Source organism: Ambystoma mexicanum, chromosome 4q (genome assembly GCF_040938575.1).
Source record: "Ambystoma mexicanum isolate Mex_15411 chromosome 4q, UKY_AmexF1_1, whole genome shotgun sequence".
Lineage (NCBI taxonomy): Eukaryota > Metazoa > Chordata > Amphibia > Caudata > Ambystomatidae > Ambystoma > Ambystoma mexicanum.
In genome coordinates, this window is record NC_090928.1 from 59,771,757 (window position 1) to 59,799,529 (window position 27,773).

A 27,773-nucleotide genomic window follows, 5' to 3' on the forward strand; every position below is an offset into this window, starting at 1 on the left:
ATGCCCACGTGTCTCCCCTGTTCACTCCACCCCCCGCTCATGCCCACGTGTCTCCCCTGTTCCCCCCACCCCGCTCATGCCCACGTGTCTCCCCTGTTCCCCTCGACCCCCCGCTCATGGCCCTGTGTCTCCCTACTGTTTCCCCCCACCCCCCGCTCATGGCCCGTGTCTCTCTCTTGTTCCCCCCACCCCCTGCTCATGCCCTGTGTCTCCCTCCTTTCCCCCCAACCCCCTGCCCCATGTGTGCCCTGTTCCCCCCCACCCCCCGCTCATGCCCACGTGTCTCCCCTGTTCCCCCACCACCCTCCGCTCATGTCCACGTGTCTCCCTCCTTTTCCCCTCCAACCCCCGCTCATGCCCCGTGTCTCCCCTGTTCCACCCCACCCCCTGCTCATGCCCACGTGTCCCCCTCCTTTCCCCCCACCCGCCGCTAATGCCCACGTGTCTCCCCTGTTCCCCCCACCCCCGCTCATGCCCACGTGTCTACCCTGTTCCCCTCCACCCCCGCTCATGGCCCTGTGTCTCCCTCCTGTTCCCCCACCCCCCCTCATGGCCCGTCTCTCTCTCTCTCTCTCTTGTTCCCCCACCTCCTGCTCATGCCCTGTGTCTCCCTCCTTTCCCCCCCACCCCCTGCACATGCCCCGTGTGTGCCCTGTTCCCCCCACCCCCCGCTCATAGCCCGTCTCTCTCTCTTGTTCCCCCACCCCCTGCTCATGCCCTGTGTCTCCCTCCTTTTCCCCCCACCCCCTGCGCATGCCCGTGTGTGCCCTGTTCCCCCCACCCCCAGCTCATGTCCACGTTTCTCCTCTGTTCCCTCCTACCCCCCGCTCATGCCCACGTGTCTCCCCTGTTCCCCCACCCCCCGCTCATGCCCACGTGTCTCCGTGTCTCCCCTGTTCCCCCACCCCCCGCTCATGCCCACGTGTCTCCCCTGTTCCCCTCCACCCCCCATTCATGCCCTGTGTCTCCCTACTGTTCCCCCATCCCCCGCTCATGGCCCGTGTCTCTCTCTTGTTCCCCCCAACCCCCTGCTCATGCCCTGTCTCCCTCCTTTTCCCCCCACCCCCGCTCATGCCCCTTGTCTCCCTTGTTCCCCCAACCCCCTGCTCATGCCACATGGTGTGTGCCCTGTTACCCCCACCTCCTCTCATGCCCCTTGTCTCCTCTGTTCCCCCCGCCCCCCGCTCATGCCCTGTGACTCCCTACTGTTCCCCCCACCCCCCACTCATGCCCCATGTCTCCCTCCTTTTCTCCCCACCCCCGCTGATGCCCTGTTATGTTCTCTTTATACACCCCGCCTTCTCTTTCCATGGTGGCCATCTTGGTAAAAGATTTTCCTTCCTACACCGGGATGCCGCAGGCGTCCCGGTTTGGGAAGAAAAATCTTTTTTTTACCACCCGGGGTTCCCACTTTGAGGACCTAAGATGCTAGTGGACTTCATCTATTGAAAAGGATGTTATGGCGACGTTGCACTAATAAAAACCTATGAAATTCAGTTAAAAAAAATGGTGTTACAGGGACGTTATGGTTAAGTTGCACTAATAAAAACCTATGAAATTCAGTGAAAAAACTTTATTAAAGGGACGGTATGGTTCCAAGTAAAACCGAAAAACCCTTGAAATTCGCCAGTTATGGTAAGCGAAGCAACCATAACTCGCGCCACCACCGTGCACTGCTAAGACTAACACCCACAAAATCAAAGATGACATTACAAATGTCATTGATGTCGTTTTTTCACTGAATTTCATAGGTTTTTAGTAGCGCAACTTAACCATAACGTCCCTTTAACAAAGTTTTTTCACTGAATAAATACTAAGCTTGATGGACAGGTGGTATACAAAATACCAACATACAAATGTCGACATAAAAACGCAGGGGAAATAATAGGAAAAAATGCCCACTCTATTTTCTATGGGATACTGACAGACAGTCATGGTTTGATCAACACATCAGAATGATTGCCCCGAGTTGCAAGCCTGCCGAAACGCTGGTTCAGGATTAATTTCAGCTAATACACTAGGAAGGATGGGACCAATAAAAAAAAATAAGAAAACTTTTCAATTAGTAAACATATTATGCAGTACAAGGAATTGCAAAACATATATTTTTTCTCTAAAAATTTCAGTTTTCAAAAAAGCCCATTTCACTGCGACTGCCTCTGGCTGGCAGAGCATATCTTTCCCAATTGCAGTTTCGGCTTCTACCTGTAGATGGCCTCCATCTCATTGCTGTACGTAGCTCGGATCAGAAGCCGTTTCACGTTTGCCAAGACAGCCATGAAGTCCCTCCTGCTGACCCCGGAGCCAGTGTCATGGAAAGTGAACAGTTCCGGGATGAGCAGAACCTTCTCCGTGTGCTCCTCATATGGCTGCAGGTGAATGCCCTCCTGGGCTGTAGCAATTCTCAAGCCATTTCCCTAAAAGGACCAGCCATAAGTAAATATGCAACGTGTAAAAAAGAAACACACAAACACCCTGTTCACTACGTGACCAGTACACGTGAATCATACGCGCAGATCTGTGGAGAAAAAAAAAACGCATGCGAAGGGGGAATCCACAAACTTAAAGTAACATTTGGAAAACGTATTCCATGCATAGCCTACATCCATGTTCGAGTGAAACGTGTTTATTCGTGCACAGTAGGCGTTTTCTGACAGTACCCATTGCCATCATTTAGCTTGCCTCTTTCGCACGAACGAAGACATGCTAGATGCAGTGCCAAGGACACGATTGGAGCACCGCCCTGGCCTTCATACACACCACCAAGCATTGTCCACACACGACAGGCACGTGGCAGCCACGTACCTTTGACCTCTCCATCCACGCACTAACGAATAAAACAGTCCAACAATGCAACAAAGACACTGTGGTGGCAGGTGTGCGCCCAAACCAATCACCATTATCATAACATGCATTTTCCTGCAGGTGCTCAGGCAAAAAGTTCAGACCCACGCCATGTGAAAAGTGGAATCATTTACTAGTAGGACATTTTGCACCTCACATCTGTGAATCATCAAACCTGGGGCTCAATACTGGTCTCCATCGGTTCAGGTGTTAAAACGTTGGGACAAGTCATTGCAATGTGACGTAGATTCCCAAAGGAGTAACACTTTTTAATGTGTAGCTTCTATGGCAGCGGGGGGACAGGTCTCTTGGACTCGGGGATTGCTGGCCCTTGGAGCCTCATGCCTTATCTGGGGACTCCTGTGGTTCCCGGTTTGTTAGGGCCGACTTAGGCTTCCATGGTGTCTCCTCATCCATGACTGGTCTCTAGAGTTGGCATCACTGGACGACAGTAGCTGTCTACATTATGGTGTACAATGATGTCTGATGGTTTCGTTTAACCTGATGTTTTAAACTGGTCATTTATGTAGTGACCTGACACTTTTGCCCGTGTTTGACTAAATCATATCCGGTGTGCCATCTGTTGAGTCTCATGCAATGGCATCTGCACCTCCCTTTGCTGGTGATAACGGTGCCTTGGCAGCAGGGGTGTCACTAGGTCTGGAAAAGATCTGGGGCTACACTAATGTCGGGATTGTCAGGACTCGGGGCTAGCTAGTCTTTTGGTTGTAGACCCTAAGATTCTATCCGGGGCTACAACCAAAAGACCCGGGGCTATAGCCCCCTAAACTCCCCTAGCAAAGCCTCTGCTGTGCAGTATCAAAGATGTTTAAAATGTTGTTCCTTCAGGGTCTTATGCTGCGTATGGCAGACTGCATTTAGAAATTCATGATATGATATGATAGGTTATTTATAATGCGCTTAATACCCAGAGGTTTCTAAGCTCGGACCCAGTGATCGAACCTGTGGTGCTCCGTGTCGTCTTTCTTCCAAGGCGAGCACGTTGCCCTTGAGCTATCCTCCCATTGCCATTGACTTGGTAAGCTGCCTCTAAGTCGCATGATAGCAGTGGAGGTATGTACTCTTGTCAGGCTGTCTTGGCCCATTTGGGGGCCCAAGCAATCCACTCACATTTCTGGAAGAGCTTTCTGGGCCACCTCCTGCTAATAACCTCCAAAGTAGAGGGACAGGAGGAAAAGGCATGTACGTTAGCAGAATAAATTGGCCTGGAACTGCTAATTGCCCAGTGACCCTCTTCTCCAGGATACTCTCCTAAGTAAGGGGAGCTTGCTGGTCAGTGCCTGGAATGGCAGATAGTTCAATCATCAGTTTGGGTACGTGTTCCCCCTCTTGTACCGGGAAAACAACATCTTCTTCAAAGGTTGGGATCTAACTAGGCCCCATGACCTTCTAGGAGGTGTCTGAGGACATTTGTTGAGATCCAGAAATCGGGCTGTGGGTCCAAACCGGCACACATGGCCGGGTTTGGGGATCTGTGGTATTTAAGGGACACCTCAGCTTTGCTTTTCCTTGAGCCTTCAAAAAATGTTGTCACCGTACTGTCCCCTTTGTTTCCATAGGATATCAGTGAATTTAGTCTCATCAACCTCAGTGTAGAATTTACTGGGGAAAATTAGGTCTTCCTCTGAGCTTGACACGTAGTGCAGGGGTGTTGCTAGGTCTGGAAAAGATCCGGGGCTACGATAATGTCGGGGCTGTCAGGATTCGGGGCCAGCTAGCCTTTTGGTTGTAGCTCCTGAGCCTCTATCTGGGGCTACAACCAAAAGATCCGGGGCTACGATAATGTCGGGGCTGTCAGGATTCGGGGCCAGCTAGCCTTTTGGTTGTAGCTCCTGAGCCTCTATCTGGGGCTACAACCAAAAGATCCGGGGCTATAGCCTCCTGAGGCCGCCACTAGCAACGCCTCTGACGTAAGGTGAACCACTAGTTGGGAGCAAAATGACCCTAAGACTAGGACCCGACTAGGTAGAATGTAGGGAAACATTCTAGTACCATTTCTCCCTGGTCCCTAAGCTGAGACATAGGCCGCCTGATCTAGATCACCACACTGAAGGATGTTTAACACTGAGTGGGCCACTGTGTCTAAGCCAATTGATCTCCTTTCTGACACAATATGTCATGAAGCTGACATCGAACAAGCATAGGCTAAACAGTTAAGGGCCTGATTCATGGAAGTGTTTCATAATGGTGCAATCCCATAGGAAAACTTTCCATGAATCAGGCCCTAAGTATCTTTCAACATAAATGTATTTGGGAATCAACACAGTGGAGGGTCAAACTGATAAATGGGATGCAAAAGGAAAGTAAACTAAAGGTTGGTCAGAATAGTTCTTCAAAAACCCCTCCTCAGGTTCCCCTCCCGGTCCCCTGATGATGTTGGCTGTCTCCCGAAGTTGAAGAATATCAAATTGCACCCCAGACTCTCACCAGGCCCATAAGAAGCTGACTCTGCCTTTCCATATTGTGCAGCTCGCCCAATCTCAAAAAGTGCAACTGTTGCCTTGTTTCCTCCCATAGCAGATCCCTATCATGGGCGTAATTTTAAGCGGGAACAAGGGTGTTTGACCCCCCCCCCAACATCCCTGCCACACCGTGTTGTCCCAATTATTTGGCATTGGCGCCTTTCCTTAAGATGTCATGTCCCCCAACATGTTCAGCAAAGTTACTCCACTGATCCCCATCCGTATCCCCCCTCATCAATATTTTTTGGTTCATTTTGTCTTTAAAGATGTTAACATTTGCTTCTTTTGCATTTACATATCTCTTGATAAAGTATATCTTGCAGGATTGTAGTTTGGAAGTGTGCTCATGTTTCACCCTGCACTTATCTGCGCTGTCTGTTTTCTGAGCACTAATAGATTATTGTTTAAACATTCTCTTTCTCTCGGCTACTCAGCCTGTACTAATTTCTCCGTCAGTACCAATAAATAATTCCATATGCTTTCTGCACTGTCCAAAGCTCTCACAATAACTCTCCTTCCTAAAGAGTTGTATTATCCTTCTCCGCTGTGTAGTGTGTTCGGCTCTGTATGGCATTTGTCTCAACATCCTCTTTCTTCTCACTACATCACAATCCACCGTATTTGTTCCCACTCTCGGTTGTATGTGTTTGTCCCCTGTTCTGTGTCTGCTGCTGATTGCCCTATATCAGCTTCAGAGGGGCGCCATTCCCATAAGGTATCTATAAACATGAGCTGTTACATATGTCCACATCCCCACATTACATGAACTCATCCATGTGCCACATGCCCAATTACTGGCAGGAGATGTCCTATAAGCTAAGATTCATTATAGGATATTTTCTTATTGTTTTTTTTATAACAAGCTTAATACCATACATGAGTTTGGTTTCTAAGCGCGAACCTGCGATTCGAACCTCTGTTGTTCTGCGTTCCCCTGTGCTATCCTTGTGTCATGATTTCAACATGACCGCCCATGGCTAACTTTTGGCTTACCTACAGGAGCAAAGCGATTTCTGCAGGTAGTTATGGTTATGAAGGCTGGGACTTTGAGTAGCTGTGGTGGGAAAGTTATATTTTCTGACGCGTTTATTAATGGTGCCCTATTCAACCCCAGTTTACTGAATGCACGTTGAAACGGCGCTACATACTTAATCAATGTAATCTGTTTGAGACACTTGTTAGTCAGGAAGACTTTATGGGAAGGTCAACATGGTACTCTAACGAAAGATCTGATAGGGAACACTGTTTCTCTAGGTGGGTATCACAATGTAGGCTAGTTATCACACATACGTAAATAATGTAGTTGGTACTCCTGAGAGGTGCGATCCCCAGAAAAGAATTGCAGTCAGTTTTTCTAAGTAATTTGATTTATTTAGTATACTTTCTGGTTACTCCATGTATTTGACCCATACATTCAGATCGTTTGTTCCATCCTTATAACATTAGTATATCTCCCAACACTTGTTTCCCCATAGCCTTAGCTATGGTTCCTCAGGAGAGATTCCTCGTTATTGCTTTCTTTGATCTTGATTGATATTGATAATCATGCTTTTTATTCACCTTTACAGGTATATTCCAATTATTCTTCTAGAATCTTATATTTAGGTTTGAACTTTTCCCTCAGCAAGGTACGATTGCCTTGATTCATCCGTGATCCAGGATGCCCTTGTTAGTCAGGAAGGCTTTATGGGAAGGTCAACATGGTACTCTAACGAAAGATCTGATAGGGAACACTGTTTCTCTAGGTGGGTATCACAATGTGGGCTGGTTATCCCACATACAGCTTTTATTAAATCACCTTTCTATGTTCTCCTATTTTGTGAATCCTGAACTGATGAGAAGCATTTCTAAAATACAGCTCAAAATAAAGGTTCTCCCGCGGGCGGTCCTGCTGCATATCTTTCACACGTTTTCTTTAGTCAGCACAGGTTCTTCCTGACGAGAGCCAGGTTTAATAATCTCCCATGAAGGCTATCACTTACCAATGGATAAAGAATTCTTCTGATGGGTCAAAGAGCGGTGGTTTTGTGGGAAAGTACAGTCTTTAATATGCCCTCTTTTATTCTGTCCTTTGTGTACTGATATTAGGAAAAGGCTGCTGATGGGGATACTTAGAGGCACTGGGCCTCATTATGACTCTGGCGGTAGCCATGCCGGTAAATACCGAAGTCATGAATTTACCAGCACCCGGCAATGGGGACCTACCAGGGCATTCCAGCCCCGGCAGACCCGGTAAATCCCCATTGCCGGGTGCCGGTAATAATTACTCCCCATTCCCATTGAGTCCAGTCGGACTCAATGGGAATGGGGAGCCCCGGCAGACCCGGTAAATCCCCATTGCCGGGTGCCGGTAATAATTACTCCCCATTCCCATTGAGTCCGACTGGACTCAATGGGAATGGGGAGGCCGGATGCACGGGCACCATCCGACATGGACTGCTCGCGAGTGCCGGGCTGCCCTGGCGGGCGATAAGGCACCCTTGAGTAGAACTCATAGTTTGCTGGTCCGGCAACAACAGTCCCGGGAAGCTTACCCGTACCGTTGTTACCGGACCAGCAAGCTTATAATGAGGCCCAATGTGTTGAGACACCAGCGACCAGCAATGATATTTATATTGGCGTCAACTAATCTTTTTGTTACATTTAGCCTTTGTAAGCTTTTTGAAGAAAGTATGGGAAAGGAGAGGCAAACTAATGGCTTGATTTATCACATCAATTTTTATATCTTGTGTTGTTGCTGGATTGCTATTTATCCTGCCAAGAAGTGTTCACTTTAAATGAGATATGATGCGAGGCCATGGCCTTGTTATCACTGCTCTATCATATCTGATTGCTTGTTTTATGGATTTTCAACCCACAATGAACTTGAACCGTGATTCTCACATGCCCAGCTGTGGCTAGCTACTGGAAGGGGGTTTTCGAGGAGCAACGCTCTAGTGCAGGGTGTGCCCCACCGCCCGCAGCCGAGAGCATATGATTCAGAGGAGCTATTAGTTATACCAGACTTAATCCAATGATGTTTATAGCATGTAGTTTAGGTAGACTGTAGCTTGTGCATGGAAGACGCATTCTCTGCCTTTCCCAGATGGATAGTTTCAGGAATGCTTTGAATGTTGCTTTGTGGAGCAGGTATCTTTATTGAGCAGGATTGGTCCTTTTAATGGTAAAAGGCAAACATACTAACGTCATATGATTGCTATTGTGCTGTGTGGGAATTATCCTTTACGTTCATTTTCTATAACAAAAGTAAATGAGATCCTTAAATGGCTAGCCCAATTCAATATTAATTCTGCTAAATTGACTTCTTCGCCATACTCTGGTTACCCTACAAAGTAGGGAAATCATTTTCTTCTTGCAATTTTACAGTTTGGGTTCAAGTTCCTACCACCAAATCGCCACACTTACAGATTGGGAGAGAGAACATTGTGACCCTGATTTAGAAATGCGTTTTTCAAATCGAAGATTCCTTTAAAACGCTTTGTAAATCGGGCCCAATGTCTCGTATTTGCTTCAAAAAAGTGGTAGCCTTTTGTGGGGTCCTTCCTGGCCTGGGCTCCGGTCAACTATAAAAATGCTGGCAGTTTTATAGGAGCGAGCTCTTATCAAATGGGTTGTGCCTCGTTCCTCAATCGTTCTACCAATCGTTAGCTTGAAATCGATCAATGCGAAAGCAAAACAAACATTTTCATTTGGAAGTCAAGCGATCAACAATAACATTCCATCAACCATCCATTCGAAAGCACAGGCCAAATGCAGGATGCACAGGTGTTGCCATTTACCTCTATGATGACATCCGGATGCTGTGTTGGTTCAATTTCCTTGTCCTCTAATTCTTTCTGGCCCATGAGGTCATAAGAGATTGTGAAGGCCAAGGCTCCTCCAGCTGCTTTCACCTAGAAACAATCAGAGAAGCGTCCATTACTTCTCACTGGACCAAAGTGTTGCCATGGGCTTGGTGGTTGAGCTGCTTCCTGTGAATCTTTCATAAAAGCGCCAATGAGTTTAAGTTTCAAAGTAGACTCACAAATCCCTTCCTGCAGTTCAGCATCTGCTAAAGTTTGAAAAGTAGAGTGTTGGCTACAGAGTTTGACACAGATAGGGAATGCATCAAGACTGACTCTACTTTTCCATTCTGCTTTCTCCCTCCTCCATTTCCAAGAACATTTGCTGGTTTTATACATCACAGGAGCAGGAGTATGTCTTTAACATTTTCTCCTATGACTTGTACGGCTTCATGGTGCACATTATGCTAGCGTTACAGAGTGGTATTTTTTTTAAAAAAAGAAAATTATAATTCTTTTTTCATATAGCTCTACATGCCGGACTCCAACCTCTTAGCGGGGGACCGGCTACGGCACCCATGTTGCTTGGCGTTGACTTGTTTCCAAGGCAAGCACGTTGCTTCTGAGCTATCATCCCTCCAATATTTAAGAATCGATCGAACTATGACTTGGTACTGCATCGGATATATAAAGCGTGGTGTACAGGGGAAAAGCACTGCATGGGGGTCAGTAGACCACAGAAAGTGCTTTTCTGCACATCCCACTAGGTAAATATGCACAGCACATTTGTCTCGGGAGGATAGCTCAGGGGCAACGTGTTCGCCTTGGAAACAAGACGACACGGAGCAACACAGGTTCAATCCCCGGATCCAAGCTTAGAAACCTCTGGGTATTAAGTGCGTTATAAATAACCTATCATATCGTATCACATGCACAGAACTTAGGAACAGCACAGCTGCAGCCAATCTCTAGGTCAGCTGCTGGGTAGCACTTTGCTGATAATGATGGTATATTCTGAGTTAATCTAAGAGGTAGTTTTTCATTATGTTTAGGTCTAGACCTGAGGAGGCATCTCTGCATTCTCTGGATCATCTCTCCACGGGCTCCTGGTTTTCCACAATTCCAAAAGTCCTTTCTGCAAGCCATAACTTTTAGAATTCAGGAGCCCATGATCTGGAAGAGGCTCCCACCTGCCCTATTCCTTACCAGAGACCTTGCAACCTTCATGAGCAGCTTCAAGCCCCTTTTCTTCTTGTGATCTTCCCCGACTCCCCACTAGCTACTCAGAGTCCGGCTGTTTGATGCCCGGCACTTTAGACTGGCCTTTCTGCATGTATGTGCCCAATAAATGCTTTCACTTAATATTGTTTGTAAAGCTATTAAAAGAGAAGCAGAATTGGGTCGGAAATTGATGCTGGAGGGTTATAGGAAGTGGCCTTGATGAAGAGATACACAATTAGAAACACAGCAATATACTCTGTCCCCTCCCTTCCCTGGCCACCTTGAACTCGTCCATTAATTTCCTAGCTCCATCAGGGAAGTTGGAGCATATTTTTGGTGAGGTGTTTTAAGAGGATATAATGGAAATGCACTTATATTTAATGGGTACATGAGGGGGGTGCAAGGGCAGAGATGTGTTGACGGTAAGTGAGAATTTCAATTGTACTGTACATTATTTTGGCAATAAGACCCGAGGCGGCGGGCCAATACCGCCCCAGGTAATGCCCCCGGGCCGTAGTTATAGGCCAAAGCGTAGCGATCCGGGTTTGAACCTGTGTTGCTCTGTGTCGTCTTGTTTCCAAGGCGACCACGTTGCCCCTGAGCTATCCTCCCGAGTCAAATGTGCTGTGCATATTTACCTAGTGGGGTGTGCAGAAAAGCACTTTCTGTGGTCTACTGACCCCCATGCAGTGCTTTTCCCCTGTACACCACGCTTTATATATCTGATGCAGTACCAAGTCATAGTTTGATTGATTCTTAAATATTGGAGGACCTTTGCACATGTATAAATGCACTATTGCCCCTAAAGCCAAGTCCCCTTCAAGGTTAATAAGAGGCAATTCAATATGCACCAGTTTATGTAGTGCCAACATACAGAGTCATTCTTTTTCTCCCGGTGACTGCCACGATAGAATTTGCGAAGATCATAATTTGGCAAAAAATAAGTGCATCAAATTCGGGCCACAATAAATGTCAGGACTCCGTGATATTCTATAGTTTGCTATTTCCCATTGAAATGGTTTGGATTCCAGTTTCCTCCAACTGTTTACATATAACAAGAAGGGATGAGTATCTGCACCCCTCCTTTGATCCATACAAATAAAAGGTTGGGGATATCTATGGGAAATAGTTGCAGGCACATACTTTCTCCACTAGATGTCAACGCTGTTTATGCCACAGCACGAGATCTGTTAGATCAGCCTTTGGTACGTTGAAGACAGCAAGGGCATGTACATTGTCTTTACACCTTATGCACCCTTCAACTAAATAAATGCAGTTAGTAAGGTTATCAATGTTGAAATATATTTTCATAATCAGTCATGAGGTTACAGAGTATTGCTAAACAACAATTGTGCTCTGAATATTTGAAACATATATTATTCTTTCTTAACTTTCAAAAAGCTCATTTGCATTTTCTGCATGCCAATGTAATCTTTTCAGTGAAGGTTGTGTGCTAAGAAATGACTGCAGCTCCCCAGAAGCTGCATCTCTCGCATCTTCATTTGAATAATACAAATTCATTTCTTCTGAAGGGGAAAACCAACTCAAAGGTATTGAACAGGAATAGAAACGACTGTTTTTATCGCTAGGTGAGCATTTTGCTTTCATGAACTTTTTGTTCTTCTATTTGCCACTATTGATGATGTAATGTAATAACTTGATCATATTTTCAAGACGTGTATTTTGATAGTTCATATATTCTGTTAAAGATTTATCAGAGATTTAGTGCAAAAAGAACTTTACATAGGAATTTAGCTATCAGTCGCAGGCGTCATTTCACCAAAATGCCAGAGGTAGCAGAAGTGACATCACAAGACCCTTGACCTCCGATGACATAACAAGAAGTGATGTTATTTGAACACAACCTGAAGTGACATCATGGGAAGCGATGGAACACAACCTTTCACCCATTGACAAAGCTGGAATTGGCATCACATAGCATTGTTCCTAAGTACACTACGAGTAATATGGTTACGATATCACTGTAATGTCGTATACATTGCACCCAGGAATGGATCACCATATTTATCATTAATATCAGTGTATAGGCCCATATTACCAAATGGCTGGGAATGCAAGCAGATGTCCAAGGCCAAATGACAATGATGTGTTATTATTTAGCAGTTAAGCTTAAGCGCTTTAGTTTATATAGAACAAATATACACACAATATCACGGAACCTGTGTTGGTACTCATTTATCAACCTCAGAAGAATGAAAGGCTGAGTTTTCCTCATAGGGATTCGAACCTGCAACCTGCAGGTCACACACACATCTCAGCAGCGAGTGCTCAACCCACTGAGCTATCTTACCGACTAGAGCTATCTTACCCGTTATAGTAAAATGAGCAATTAGATGTCTGAATGTTCTCAAAGTCAGAAAGTAAATACACTCTGTAGTTGAAACCATTAAACTGGTAACTGAGATTTAACAGCAGGCCAGTTCATCTACAGGACTGGTGCAAAGTTGGCCACATGTCAAGCCTGCGTGGATCTACTTTACAGGTTTCAGAGGTTGGTAAAATACATACCATTGGGAGGGTTCATAACTGTGTATTAAAAAATTAGATTAGAGCAGGGAAAGCAGCACAATCACATGGCATCCCGTACTCTGGGGCACGTGTTACCTCATACATTCATACAAACATCCTGAACAGCATGCCAGGGAGATAGGAAAGATAGACACATTACAACAAAGCACAATGAAATCAAGACCCATGTGCTATGGTCAGACATTTCTACACTGTACACAAGCTTTTAGGCACAATGATTTTGTCAAGTGACAGGACCCCGAAATGGAATGTCTTGTGATGATCATCACAGAGACAACGGCAGAGAAAAACATGCTATAACTGCAACTTGCAAAAAGCAAAATACATAGTCCGAAATGGATGCTTATTCTACTTTAAATGCTTTTAGAAAGTGTTTGTTTGCATTGTAAATGTAAGGTGTTTAGGAACAGACTAAATCAGTGACTCACCCCTGAAGTGTGCCTGAAATAAACTTTTAATGAGTCTAGCAATTATTGTATAGAATTCCAGCTAGACACATTATGTGTTATTCCTATTCTTTGTTATTGAGGGTTCGTGCTCAGTGTTACCCTTGTGGACGCTCCTGTTTTTTTGTATAAAGAGGCCTGAACAAGGAAGCCAGCCCCTCCAGAAAAAAAGAGCCACATGGCGCTGGCCACAGCCCAGGAACCTCAATTAAACAGGGGAGGCAAGGGAGACCTCAGGGGTCACAGTTGCGACCCATGGCAAACCCTAAATTACATCCCTGCTGTCAGGGAGGTTGATAAGCAGCTCTTGGTGGAGGGTGCTATGAGTGGGGCACGATGGCTACAATTCAATTTAATTTCAAAGGAAACAGTATTCGGGGTGAAAGTGGGTGCCTGCCTTAGATGACCATGTTCAAGGCAAATAGAACGTTTTTCATGGCAATTGCATATCGAGTGGATGACTTGGGCAAATTAAAGTCTTGGAATATTTCAAGTGTAACTGAAAGGTCATGGGCATCTTCTTTGATCTTGTGCCCCTTTCTAATCATCCTAAAGGGAGGTTTATTGGCTAATACTAAAAATGGTCTCTGCCGGGCAATATGTACACCAGTTAAGTATTGACTGGTTTGAGCTGACAGCTGTGCTTGACAGAGCACAAGCCAGTTCTGCTTATTATGGCTATGCAAATGCAGTTTAACTCCTTATGTCAATGGCGCCATTATGCAAGTCCAGTGCTGGGCTGGAAGTGAACAAAACTGCCTGGATGACAACCAACCTCAAGCTGGTCTTAGTCTCTCCAGGGATTAGCAAGTGCCATCATGTCCTGTTGACACATAAAAGAGTGTGAGGTGGAGCCCCTGAAGAAGGCAGGTTACCCACTATGGATGGGCCCAAAGAGGCCGCCGCAATCCGTAAAGGTAAGTCTAAGGTAAATATCCCCATCTCTGCATTTCTTTACAACCACGTTATGCTATCAATCAATATCAACATTTTCATTAATCAAATTAATATCTTAGCAAGGTAGAAGAAGCATATATAAGCTTGCTAAAAAGAGGTATATATATTAACATTAAGGGTGGCCATTGGAGAAAAATGGACGATGGCTTGTGTTGAAGAATAAACCCAGCTACCCCTAAAACAAGCCTATGATTGCAAATTGAAGAATTGATGGGGAAGCTGTTTTCATGTGCGGAATAAGGAAGTACGTTGGCCTGAAGTCAAGGATGCTAGTTCGAGAGATGGGTGCAAGGCACAGAGAGGGACGAATGAATAGACCTTGTGAACGAGACATATTTCTTCTAAGATTAGGAGGGCAAGGATATTGGCTGATGCCAAGTTTTGAACAAACCACGAAGACAAAAGACTATGTGCGGCGGGGTGCGCAAGTCTCTAAAGGCCAGAGAGAGTAATGACACCCTGTTTAATTAAATTAAATAGCAGAAATTGAGAGACAGAAATGGGCAAAATCGTGGTCTCCTTACACGTAATGAAGAACTCAAAACAAAGGCTATTCATTAGAGCTTCGAGTTAAGATAGCGGTGTGCCCGCACTCCCTTGAATGTCCCAGAACAGTGAGAAAACTATGAGGTCAACTACAAACGATAGACTTTGGATAAGGTTGATGACATATGATGGACTAATTGGGAAAACAATGAATAATTTGACGCAGCTTGAACACCTAGGTTTCACTTTGTTCAAGTGCTGGTAAACAAGCCGAAAGTCCAAGGTTGGAAAGGGTTGCCAACCAATCAAAAGGGCCTGCCATGTACTTCCATATACAATGTTTCTGTTATTAAACAGCTGCCATATTCTCTGCTATAATCAGTATGTGACATACATAGAAGTAGCTCAGGCCATGTGCCACAGATAAGGAGCAGCCAATGAGATATTAACACTTATGTTATTCTATAAGGAGATATGTTCTACTAATTCATTTCCTCCCGACATTAGGTTTTTGTGAAATGCCACCCAGGATGACATAACAAATGACGTACATAAACTATATAAACTCTGTGCAAACAAACTTTGGTGTGAAAGATCGAGCATCTACTTTGATAGAGTTATTTCTCCCTGCTTTCTCTAATTGAGATTAAAGCAGTGTTTTACCATCGACCTTTGGTCTGCCTGATTATTATTTGGTCTGTGACAATTATTGGTTATCCCATCTAGCACAAAGAAGGCGCTTCAAGGTGCTAAAACACACCGTGGCTAGTGGCCCAGTAGTGTTATAAAATATACTGGCCTGGGCCGAAGGCCCCAGCTAGTGGGCCACAAAGTCATGTATAGTAGCCACGGCCAAAGGATCCAAAATAAACATATTGGGGAACATGCACAATGGACACGGCCTAAGGCCATGGCTAGTGGGACCAGAAAAAAATCCATTGGGGTAACATGTAAAGGGCGCTTTGAAACACAATTTACTTGATGTATAAGCGCCTTACAAACGCACAATAAATAAATAAATAAAGGTACCACAGCCGAAGGCAGGGCCAATGGTTATGAGCAAAGGCCATGGCTAGTGAGTAAAAAAGTAAGGTAGTGTTTTATAATATATATTTGGCACGGCCAAAGGCGGTGCTCAGTCATACTGGGACCAAAAGAAACATTTTGGGGGAACATGGCTAGTGGTACAGCAGTGTTTTAAAATATACATTGGGCATGGCCAAAGGCTGTGCTCCCTGGCCAGGGTTTGGCCCTGGCTTGTAGGCCCAAAAGACATGTATAGGGGCCACAACCAAAGGCCCTGGCCACCTAGTGGGTTCAAAAGAAACGTATTGGTGAAACATGTACAGTGGGTACTTGCCAAGGGTGAAGGACAATGCTAGTGGCCCGGTAGTGTTTTAAAATAGACAGTGGGCACGGCCGAAGGCCCTTGCTAGTGGGCCCAAAACACTGGCTTTTGGACCAGGGCTAGTGGGCCCTGGCTAGTTAGCCGAAGGCCATGGGTAGTGGCCATAAAAAAACTAAACTGAAAAAACCTTAGTTAAGTAGCACAGATTTAATGCAACAAAAGGCTTGAAATTCAGAGCTTTTGGGAAGTCATGAGCAGCTTAACTCAGCGCGTTCCCATTGCAAAGCCCATAACCGCATTGTCAGAGAAAGGATTGACAATGACATACAAAATGGCATTATGGGGGACAAAGCATTATGGGGGACATCAACGGGAGCCCTCCAAGTTAAGCTGGTCATGGCTTCCCACATGTGCTGAATTTCAAGGGCTTTGCTGCGTTAAATCTGCACAACTTAACTGCACGTTTTTTCACTGAATATACATATATATATTTGAACACACCATAATATGTCGTTCAGTGACCAAATATATTTTTCACCTAGATGCATTGCTTTCTTCAAAGTGTACTTTTAAAATATCTGATCAGCGTATTTTAAATGCAAATTGCATCCAAGTAGTAATGCGATTATTAAATGGAGTAACACCCCTTTAGATGCATTCATTTTTCCTTACAGGAAGGGCGACGTGCACAGAATTCTGGGAGCGTTCTTATGTATAGCAGCTATTCTATTTGTTTTTTACAGTCTGCCTCGCGAGACGAGGCGCGCTATTTCGCAAGTTCTGCCTCCTGCAATTCAAGCAGCTCAGAATATAGGCGAGGAAGTAATCGGTCTGCCTCGTAATGTAGACTTTTTCTGGTATTGCAACTTCCCCAAGTAAATTTGGCCTAATATTATAATGAATAAAAGATGAGTGACGGAAAGCTAACAATGTGTAGAAATAATTTAGAAAAGGAAATGCAGGGGAAATGTGTGACTTGCAACACACGCAGCATACAGATGCGCGACAACCGCTGGGTAAAACGCGAGTCTCGGGAGGATAGCTCTGGGGCAACGTGCTCGCCTTGGAAGCAAAACGACGCGGAGCAACACAGGTTCGATCCCCGGGTCCGTACTTAGAAACCTCTGGGTATTAAGCACGTCATACATAACCTACCATATCATAACCACACACATTGACAGTGAATGTCATTGGGTCTCTGCCAGCTAGGATTGCAATGCCATGCACCTTGGCGCGTTCACATAATCATACAACACCACAATTAAGGTGCATGTCTTGTTTTCATAGCAATAGAGGCAAATCCAAACTATTTGGAACCCAAAGGCCCTAGTACAGATTATTGAGTAAGGGTGGCATGTCCAAACATATTAAGATCACTTATCTTCTACTATGTGCCACTGTTTTATCAGTATACTATGCCTTCTTCCCATAGCATCACACCGCCCGCCAACTCTTGTCCTTGTTATAGTCCTTAATCAGTGGGAGTGAGTCCACCTCAGAAATGGCCCCTTGTCGCCTGCCTAGGTTAAGGAAAGCGAGCGAGTACCTCCACCCTCCATCCCCCTGATGCCCATCCTGAGGACACTGTGGCCTAACCCAAGTGTGGCTGGACACCAACAACCCACCTTCATGATGAATGGGAGGAGGAACACGCATGCATTTTGCCATCTTTTAATGGTATGGAGGCTGCACATGTGTGCACATTCATGTGCGCATACAGCCGGCAGAGATTCGAAAAGGCTGGTTACTGGATACGTTTTTTTTTGTGATTTGCTGTTCGTACTCTGGTAAAGCCCGGATATGGTGAAATTTCAGTCGTGGACGCATCCGAAATGAGACATGCCTCTTCTGCCTGATCATGCACCTCGACATATATGACAGGAGCAGGCCTGAACACTAGGGTACGAACTCTAAATATTTCAGACATTCGCTGTTATGTAAGTGCTATCCCCACCATCACCCCAACCACAGCAGCTGCATGCACCCGGCCCTCCGACCTTGCATGCCACAAGATGCCTGCTTGATATACACAGGCCACCTCGAGACAACCAGTGGGGGAAGAGGCTTAGCTATGGGGACTTAGAGACACCGGAAAGAGGTTAAGCAAGAGGTAATGGATAGGAAGAGGGACAAAAGGGAAAAATGCAATGTATTCCTTTACTCTCCAACACACCTCCAAAATCTGACTCTGATTCTCAAAGGCTCCTGCTCTTGTATTCCCATGTATCCTGTAAAGAGCACTCTAGATCTGTCACCACTTCACGTATCCTATATATGACATATACACCGTTACAATCTAGAATGTCCCCTCTGTTGGCTAACGCATATGGGGGGAAAGGGAGGAACGCGCAGCGTTTCCCCCCGGGGCGGTTTTGGCCGCTTCACAGACCAGCAAGCTGGCCTGCGCATAGCGCGTCGCTGGGGGGATATTTAAGGGGCAGGGAAGGTTCGAGAGCAGGCGACCGTTGAGGGCGAGGCTTTGTCCGGGTCGCCTGCTTCAATCCTTCCCTGCGTGGGGCCTGGTAGTGCGAGGGGAAGAGGTGAGGTAGGAGTAGGGTTAGTGTTAGCAGAGGGAGCGGTGCTTTAGATAAAAAAAAAAAAAAAAATAGTAAGAATAATTTTGTGCAGTTGTCATTAGAGTTGTAATTATCGCAGGGTTAGCATTAAGGGTTCCGGAGTGTGCCGTACATAAGGCACTCCCGGTGCTTACCTGTGGTGGAGGTGCCCATCGCTGAGGGTCAGGTCGGCTTGGGGGTTTCTGCAGCTCGCGGGGGAGGTCCCGGGTGGGTCGTTCTGCCGCCTCCACGGGCGGTCTAATCTGAGGTGGCTCGGCGGGCAAAGATTGGCTTCGCAGGCCGGTGCCTGCTTTTGTGCAGGCAGCGGGGAGGAGCCTTTGTGCAGGGGCCACAACAGCGTTCTGCTAGGCGGGCCCCCGTAGCGTGTGTGAGGCGCGAGGTGCGGTGCGGGTGGTCCTGCAGCAGGGGGCTGGTTGTGGGGGAGGGAAGGAGGTGTTTGTGTGCTCAGCGGCTGCAGCGGGCGGGAGTCGGGTTTGGGGCGGTGGGATAGTTTTAGGGGTGGAATTTTGGGGCGCTCGGGGAGAATAAAAAAAAAAAGTTTGTTACCTGCACGGCGTGGGCAGCGCATGTGCATTGTATATTGTGAGTTCATTAGCTTAGGTTTATTGAATGGGGGGTCAGTCTGTTGGGAGGCTTCTTTTCTGTTCCCTGCTCTTCAGGGGGTTTGGGCAGTATGGCATTTATTTAGTTAAGCTTAATTATTTATTTAGTTTAGTTTCTATTTGTTTTCCATTAGCAATCTGGGTTTTGCTGAGTCTGAGAAGGGGGTTAGGTCATTGGGGGTTTATCGTGGTGCGGCTCCTTTTCTGTGGGGGGCACGGCCCTGGGTCCAGGTAGCAAGTTTCAGCTCCTTAGTGGGGGCTCACTAAGGGGGGGGTGGCTGCTGCAGGAGCCGGCTGGGATAAGGAGGGGCGGGTGTGTAGGGTTTTGGCGGGAAGTTGGGGGGAGGCCAGGCTGTGGTGATTGGGGTATTGCGGGTTTGTCGGGTGTCAGGGGTTCGGTGTTAGGTTGCGTTGGTAGTTTTCCTTCATCGGTCAGTGTGCGCTTTGGGGTGCTAGGGGCCGGTGTGGACTGTTGGTGAGCAGTGCCAGCGGGGTTGGCTTTGGGGTATTGAGGGGGCTGCGTGAAGATGGTGTGCCAGAAGACTAATAAGCAAGGTCTCATTGATGCTGAGGCTTTGAGGGAGGCCCTGGCGATCATCAGCAGGGCTTCCAAGGCACAGCTCGAGGGGGCGGTGTCAGAGGTTACAGGGAGCAAAGTAGGTGAAGGAGGCAAATCGCAGAGGCGAGCTTTGGCAGATGGAGAACTGGCAGCGGTGGTGGCGTGTAGCCCTGTGGCCGGAAAAGGGGGAGCCTGGGAAGGGAGGGGCAGGAGGTGCAGAAGGGAGACGCCCAGGAGAGCAGCGGGACGGGTTGGGGGGGCGGTAAGAGATGTAGGATTACGGAAGGGGAGGATGCAGAAGGTTCTGGGGATGAGAGGAATGGTCAAAGGGGGGCAGGGCAGGCAGAGGAGGAGAGGGGGAGAGGAGGTGCAGAGGAGGTCAGTGGGGCGGAGAGGTAGAGGAGGTAAGTATCTACAGAAGAGCATGAGGGGGAGAAGGAACGAGAGGTCACCGGATAGCAGTGAGGAGAGGGAGAGGTGCGGAACGACCTCCCCGTCGAGGAGGGGTTTGAGTGGAGGGTTTGGGGTGGCCCCCACAGTCCGGCAGGAGCAGGCAAGGGAGGGTTTGAGAACGGCCCCTCTAGAGGATGGCGGGGGGCAGCCTAGAGGGCGCAGTACAGCCCTTAGCGTGGAGGAGCATCGGGTGGAGGTGGGGACCCCTCGCCCAGGAAGAGGAGAACAGGCAGGGGTTTTTACGGCCCCGCCTAGAACCCAGACTCGCTTCAAAGTGGAAAAGGTTGCTTTAATGTGACAGGCCAAAGCTCACAAATAAACGCTAACCTGGCCCCTGGCCTTACAGACTAAATTAACCGTTATTCATTTTTCATCAAACTTTAAATAAATAATTAACTCTTAAAGCTCCAACAATTGAATGAATAGCCCCAATTTCCTCCCTGCCTATCTCCAGGTCCTCAACATCCCCTAACCATCTTCTCCAGCCTTCGACCCCGTTTTCTGCCACCCTCTCCCCAGGGGCATGCTCCTCCAACTTCCAGACCTGCTCCCCTCTCTGCATCCCCGGGGTAGCCCGTTTGTGCAAACAGCACTACCCCCATCCTTACCCGCGCCATCCCCCCATTGCTTGCCTCCCCCCTCATCCAAAGGTGCCATGCACCCCAACAACTCCCCTCAACACCAATCTCCTCCTACCTCCGAACCGCAGCCAGGCCGACCTGTCACATCAGCAACAAAACCTCTTAAAATTCCAAACTAACGCCCCGACCTGTCACACCATGGCTACCAACAACCCCCCTTTACCTTATACCTCAAACCCACATTAACGACCTGAAAAAATCAAAACCTAGGGGAAAATTAAAACCGACTTCCCACTCACAAATCAACCACCCCTACCTCACCCCAATGGACCTCACCAAAAAGAGATGGGGGCGGCGGGGACAGAGACTCGCCCTCAACGGTCGCCTGCTCTCAAACCTTCCCTGCCCCTTAAATACCCCCCCCCCCAGCGACGCGCTATGCGCAGGCCAGCTCGCTGGCCTGTGCAGCGCCCAAAACCGCCCCGGGGGAAAACGCTGCGCGTTCCCCCCGGGGCCCCTCTTTGGGCTTACTGCACAAAACCCAGACCCACTTCAAAGTGGAAAAGGTCGCTTTAATGTAACAGGCCAAAGCTCACAAATAACAGCTAACCTGGCCCCTGGCCTTACAGACTAAATTAACCGTTATTAACATTTCATCAAACATTAAATAAATAATTAACTCTTAAAACCCCAACAATTGAATGAATATCCCCAATTTCCTCCCTACCTATCTCCAGGTCCTCACCATCCCCTAACCATCTTCTCCAGCCTTCGCCCCCGTTTTCTGCCACCCTCTCCCCGGGGCCATGCCCCTCCAACTTCCAGACCTGCTCCCCTCTCTGCATCCCCAGGGTAGCCCGTTCGTGCAAACAGCACTACCCCCATCCTTACCCGCGCTATCCACCCCATTGCTTGCCTCCCCCTCATCCAAAGGGGCCATGCCCCCGCCACCAGAAAAAAACCTCCCCTGAGGTGTTCTTTTTTGCCCCACTCCGAGGTGCTCAACACTACCAACTCTTTACCATATCCTCCACCATCAACCTTAAATCCAGCAAATAGTAGCTATTACCGTAAAGTGACAAATGAACTCCATCTTCCCTAAAAACCTCAAAGTTCTCAAATAAAATCTCCTTGTGCTCAAGAACCCGTACCGCTGCCGGACCACAAAACCTTATCATCTCCCTGTTTATCTTTTTCCTTGTGCGCTCTACCGCACCTTCACTCACTGCGCCCCTCTACACTCTCCTCGGTGACAACTAACTTACCTTAGGCCAAATATCCTTAAACCATGCCAGGTCCCTCTTCATCTTCTTCAACAAAGCTACTCCCGTATCCCGCACTAAATCATTCTCCCCAGCATGTATTATTAACCCGTCCGGGGCCCCAAAACGCTCCTTCATCCGCGCTAGCATGGGCAGCAGTTAATCCCAACGCAAACCCCCAAGCCCCGACCACCTCACAATCCCCCTTTTATAACTGCAGCCCAATTGCATGCAGAAAACCATCCTTTCAGCCTCTTTACCCGCCCACTTCACAATCGAGTGCACCACAATCCAGATCTGCCGAATGTGCCCCAGCCTCCTCGCCGACTCTGAAAAAGAAATCACAGTGTCACTTACAAACCTCCACCCCCCCACCAAGAGCCCTCCCCTCACACCCCGACCCCCACTGCCCCTTCTCAACCAGACTCTTTGCCCAGTTCCCTGATATAACCCTTATACTTCCTAGACCGCCACCTACCCAAACTCTTGACCTTATCCTCCGACAGCCCCAAGCGGTTCCCCTCAGACGCCGCACCCATCCTAAATGAATGCATACCAAAATCCTCAGGCTTTCCCCCCAGCACCCCCAAAGCTTTCCTCAGAACCCCCAGCACCTGCACTGCCGACACCCCTGGCCCCTCAGAATGTCTAAAAACCAACCCCGACCATCCCCTTGATAACTCCTTCCACGCTAATCCCGCCCTCAACGGGCACAGCTCCTTACTTCTCCACCCCAACGACACCCAGCAGCCCTTCCCCTTCTGGTCAGTTTTCAACCTTCCAATCCAAATATCCACCCCAAATCTGAAAAATGGACATTCTCCCACTGTAAACCACCCGCACCCCCTTTCGCTCCCACATGCTCCGACACCCTGAATGTCCCAAAAAACAACCATGTAAAGCAAGCCTGAAACATAACCCCCCTCCCAACCCGACCAGCAAACTACCTCCAGGGCCCTACATAATCTGACCAACAGGGTTGCTGATATCGGCGTCCTGCTATCCTTCACCCCACCTTTTTCCCCCGCCCAACCCTCTAACATCCTGCATGCCAACTCTCCACCATTAGGTGAAAACCCCCAAAACCACTTGCTGTAAAAGGCTATTCCAGGCCAATTTTTCCGATATGGTGGCCTTCAACCAACCGTTATCCTTACACCACAAAAGAAAATTAACCACATCATCCCTCCTGCGCTCCTCAGCATCCTCCCAACCCTTCCAGCTACAAGCCCCCATTTTGAGAAATTCTCCCCACGCCCTCCTGTACGCTGCCCTAGACGACGGTGCCAAAGAGCCCTCCACTAGCAACAGAACTCTCAGTTTCCTAGCTTCCACAGGTCCTCCGTGATCCGCTGCCCGATCTGGTCTGCTCCAGGTGCCAATCCACAGAATCCCTGCCATTGAAAACAAGATAATACATCAGCGATGCCATTATCTTTACCCGGCCCGTGCGTAGCCCTGAACAACACATTCCATTCAAGGCATTGCAACACAAACTCCCTCAATAACCTCACTACCCTCTGGTCCCTTGCTGACTGCCTGTTGACGACATTGACCACACTCTCATTGTCCACATTGAAATTCACCTTCTTATTTGACAACTCCCTGCCCTACAGATCCAATGCCACCAACGATGGGAAAAACTCCAGGAATGCAATACTCCTCCCCTCTTCCAACCACCTCGACGGCCCCCTTTCTGCACACCATTTACCTTGCCAGAAGACTCCGAAACCCCCCGCACCAGCTGCATCCGAAAATATCTGCACCTCCCAGACTACTGGATACCCTTGTAGCCACATGGACACCCCATTAAACTTTTCCAAGAAGTGCAGCCAGATCCTGCAATCCTCCCGCACCGTCATTGAAACCCTCACCCGATGAAGTGGGCGTTTAGCTCCCGTCATGGCCCTTGACATGTTCCTACAAAATGTACGCCCCGGTGCCACCACCTTACATGCTAAATTCAAATGCCCTACCAACTGCTGCATCTCAAGCAAAGTCACCTTCCGCGCCCCCACCACTTTCTCCAACAAACCCACCAAACGAATCACCTTGTCGTGCGGCAAGCGTGAGGTCATTGTCCTGGAATCTAGCTCAATCCCCAAAAATGTCAAAACCACCACCGGCCCTTTTGTTTTATCCTCGGTCAAAGGCATCCCCAGCTCCTGCATCAATGCCCGAAAGGTCTGAAGCATGCTCCTGCACTCAGAATCATCATTCGCCCTTCCGATAAACAAAAAATTATCCAGATAGTGTAGAACGCCTTCCGCACCTGAACTGTAAGTAAAAACCCACTGCAAGAATGAACTAAAATGTTCGAACAGGGCGCAAGAAATCGCACAACCCATCGGTAGAGCCTTGTCTACATAAATGCGATCCTCAAATTGCATTCCCAGCAACCAAAATCCTCTGTGTGCACCGGCAGCAACCTAAACGCGGCCTTGATATCACACTTTGCCAAGAATGCACTGCGACCCACCTTCCTTATCAACTCCACTGCCTGGTCCACACTCGCATAGGACACCCCACAATCTTCCGGGGCAATGAAATCATTAACCAACAATCCCTCTGGCCATGCGTGCCGAGTTTTATTCATTTAAGACATTTAATTACTGCAAAATGGACCAAATCGTGGTCTCCTGTCACGTGAGACAAGGATGGAAATAGCGTTGAGCTTGGAGTTCTAGAACAACGATAGTGCGTGCTTGCACTCCCTTATATTCCTAGATCCACGAATACACTGCAAGGCCATGTTCAAAGACAATCTTCATGGCAGAATACATGGGTGATGAGAGACGTTGGGCTAATTGGGTGGGGAGGTAAAGTCAAGTTCACCTCCTGGCACCCGGGTATGAGATACAGGCTGCTAAGTGAACAGAATGTTCTAGACATGGCATAAACGTGACAACCAATTGTAGAGGGCCATATAACGAAGGGCCTTATAGTTTGAGAGACAATGATATACCATGTACTTAACAGTGTTGAAGATGACTTGCAGTAGAGGTAGGCATATGTTGTGCTCCTGACAGTAGATATCCAATCATAATCCCACTGCTTATAGGAAGTATATTTAGTTGTTCCCCTTGAGCCTACCACAACCCTTCGTAAGCTTTTCTTATTTGCCACCTAGTGTGACATCATGTATGACGATTATTTAGTATATACATGTGTTTTTATGTGCAATGAGCTGAGAGACTCGAGCGAACGTTGGTTGATGTCCCTAGTAAATCCCTGTTTTAGACAGTTGATATTAAAACAGAAAACGTTGCCATCTTCCTGAGTTGGTTCGATTATTTGGTGTCAGAGTTCTTGTGCATCCCATCCATTGCATGCACGTTACCCAAAGGGCTCTAAGCGCACGTGTTTGTGGTGCCCTGGAACAAATTGCACTTCTAGCCACCAGATAACTATTTGAATTGTTGGAAAACAAGATCAAGCTCCCAGGATTTCTTGTGCTTTGTGCCTGTTTCACATAACATCCAACAGGAGCTCTAGTTACAGCTCAATTTAAAGTATCTTGCATTGGGGTTCACCTTTAATGATCTGGTACCCGTGATCTTGACAACCTTTGCCAGTATAGGAGGCTGGGTGTCCCACTAATCAGGTACATTCTTTATATGCTCTGTAATAATAATTGTACGCTGAGGTGCAATACGGAATCCCAGCACCCGGCCAGCCTTATAATATCATCTTTAGGTAGCTCCGTAACTTCAGTTTCAGAATGATGCTTAAATATTTCTGGGGATCCTTCACAAGGACCTCCATGACATGGTGGGCTGCCAAGGTGAAAGTGGGGTTTGGATTCCTCAAAGGAAGTGCTCAAATCCATATACTGCAAGGACCAAGGAGGTTGGCTGAGCTCATCTCAACTTCATCCTGTTAAGTATGAGACGAGGTGTCGGAGGTAGTGAGTTCTAGAGGGGAAAGCCTTGCTTTTATAGGGCTCTATCCTCATAGTGTGTATTTTGGGTGCTGTGAGGCCAGGTGTTTTATGGGAAGCTGACCTTATGGCAGTACATTGGCTTTTGAGGCTCCACTCTATATATGATGCTGGCTGCTAGAAATGTGTCACTGTACCTTGCATATGATTAATATGACGAGCATGTGAGGACTTCACCTGTCAGAACCTGGCTATACGAATCTGGAATTGACCTATGAGAGTAGCACCTGGGCATGCAAGGCTGTGTTTAGAATCGAATGACTGCACTTGCCATTTGAGGATTTCATTGGCATGCTATGCGAGTAACCAACCATACAGGGCAGTCCTGGAATAGAAAGGTGGCACCCCTGACCAAAGATGTACATGATTGGTGAAAACATCGAATTTGTAATGTGCACCAGACCCGGGGGTATCAGGGCGCAGCAGTTACAAGAATATGCGAAGCTTAGTTACAATGTTACAGAGAACTTTATTTTACTGTAATTATCTTAGAATTCTCATAGACATGCATTGTCACTTTCTGTACTGTCATCAGGGTCAAAGGCCATGTGACACTACATTTCGTGACGCTGCTGTAAAGTCTATTGAGCTGGCACTTCCTGTGATAGCACCAGGCATTGCGTTTGACTTGCACTAATGTGGCATTTGGGTGAATTAACATCTATATAATGTTACATTAATTCCAGTTGCTACTCAACCTCAATTTCGTACTCACCAATGTCTTGTCATGTTTCCAAAATAAATTAGGCGTTATGGCAATTTGCATAATTTCACAATAGCAAGCACAAGAGGCGTCTGTTTATTTGCATTTACATAGCACAGTATAGTGGAAAGAGATGAGATTAGTTGGGCACAAACATTGCCTGTTTGCAGCAGCTGTACAATTAAAGCGGGTCGATAGAAAAATAAGGGGCAACACGTCGGAACTCATTCCGAGTTTTATGGTAGTCCTGCAGTGGGTTTGCAAAAATACCACCAAATTCAGTTACTGTTACTGCTGCTCAGTCAGTTGGATTTAGTGCCTGATTGCTCATTGTCAGAGTGCCAATATTAACTCTCATTTTTAGGGTCCGTAGGACTCCATTGGTGATTTCACCGAATTAACGTGGGTGATAACTCCCCCTGCCACTTTTAGGCAGATGGGGAGCAGGTGTAAGTGGATCTAGGTCACCTGGCCTAAGCCAGCCCACCTGATGCCTTCCTACCTGCCGCTCTTTTTCACCACTTAGCAAGCCCCGCCCACCTGGTGCCTTCCTGCTTCCCGCTCTTTTTCACCACTTAGCAAGCCACGCCCACCTGATGCCTTCCTGCTTGCCGCTCTGTTTCCCTACTTAAGGAGCCCTCCAGCTTCTTTTCCTTTGCAGATGGGGAGCAGGTGCAAGTGGATCTAGCCATCTGGCCTAAGCCCCGCCCACCTGGTGCCTTCCTGCCTGCCGCTCTTTTTCACCACTTAGCAAGCCTCGCTCACCTGGTGCCTTCCTGCTTCCCACTCTTTTTCACCACTTAGCAAGCCCCGCCCACCTGGTGCCCTCCTGCCTACCGCTCTTTTTCACCACTTAGCAAGCCCCGCCCACCTGGTGCCTTCCTGCTTGCCACTCTTTTTCACCACTTAGCAAGCCCCGCCCACCTGGTGCCTTCCTGCTCTTTTTCACCACTTAGCAAGCCCCGCCCACCTGGTTCCTT

The 27,773-nt window shown here is 47.5% G+C and overlaps 1 protein-coding gene across 7 annotated transcripts in view; it reads right to left on the minus strand.

Annotated features, from left to right (window-relative positions):
* Window positions 1–27,773, minus strand: part of LAMA2 (laminin subunit alpha 2) — a 3,027,572-nt gene that overhangs the window by 1,724,579 nt on the left and 1,275,220 nt on the right. For all 7 annotated transcript variants that reach the window (XM_069607473.1, XM_069607470.1, XM_069607476.1 and 4 more), the window contains exons 13-14: window positions 9,107–9,220; window positions 2,206–2,417 (exon numbers count right to left, since the gene is read on the minus strand). In XM_069607473.1, coding sequence (XP_069463574.1) covers window positions 2,206–2,417; window positions 9,107–9,220 — 326 coding nt within the window. The remainder of the gene's footprint in view (window positions 1–2,205; window positions 2,418–9,106; window positions 9,221–27,773) is intronic.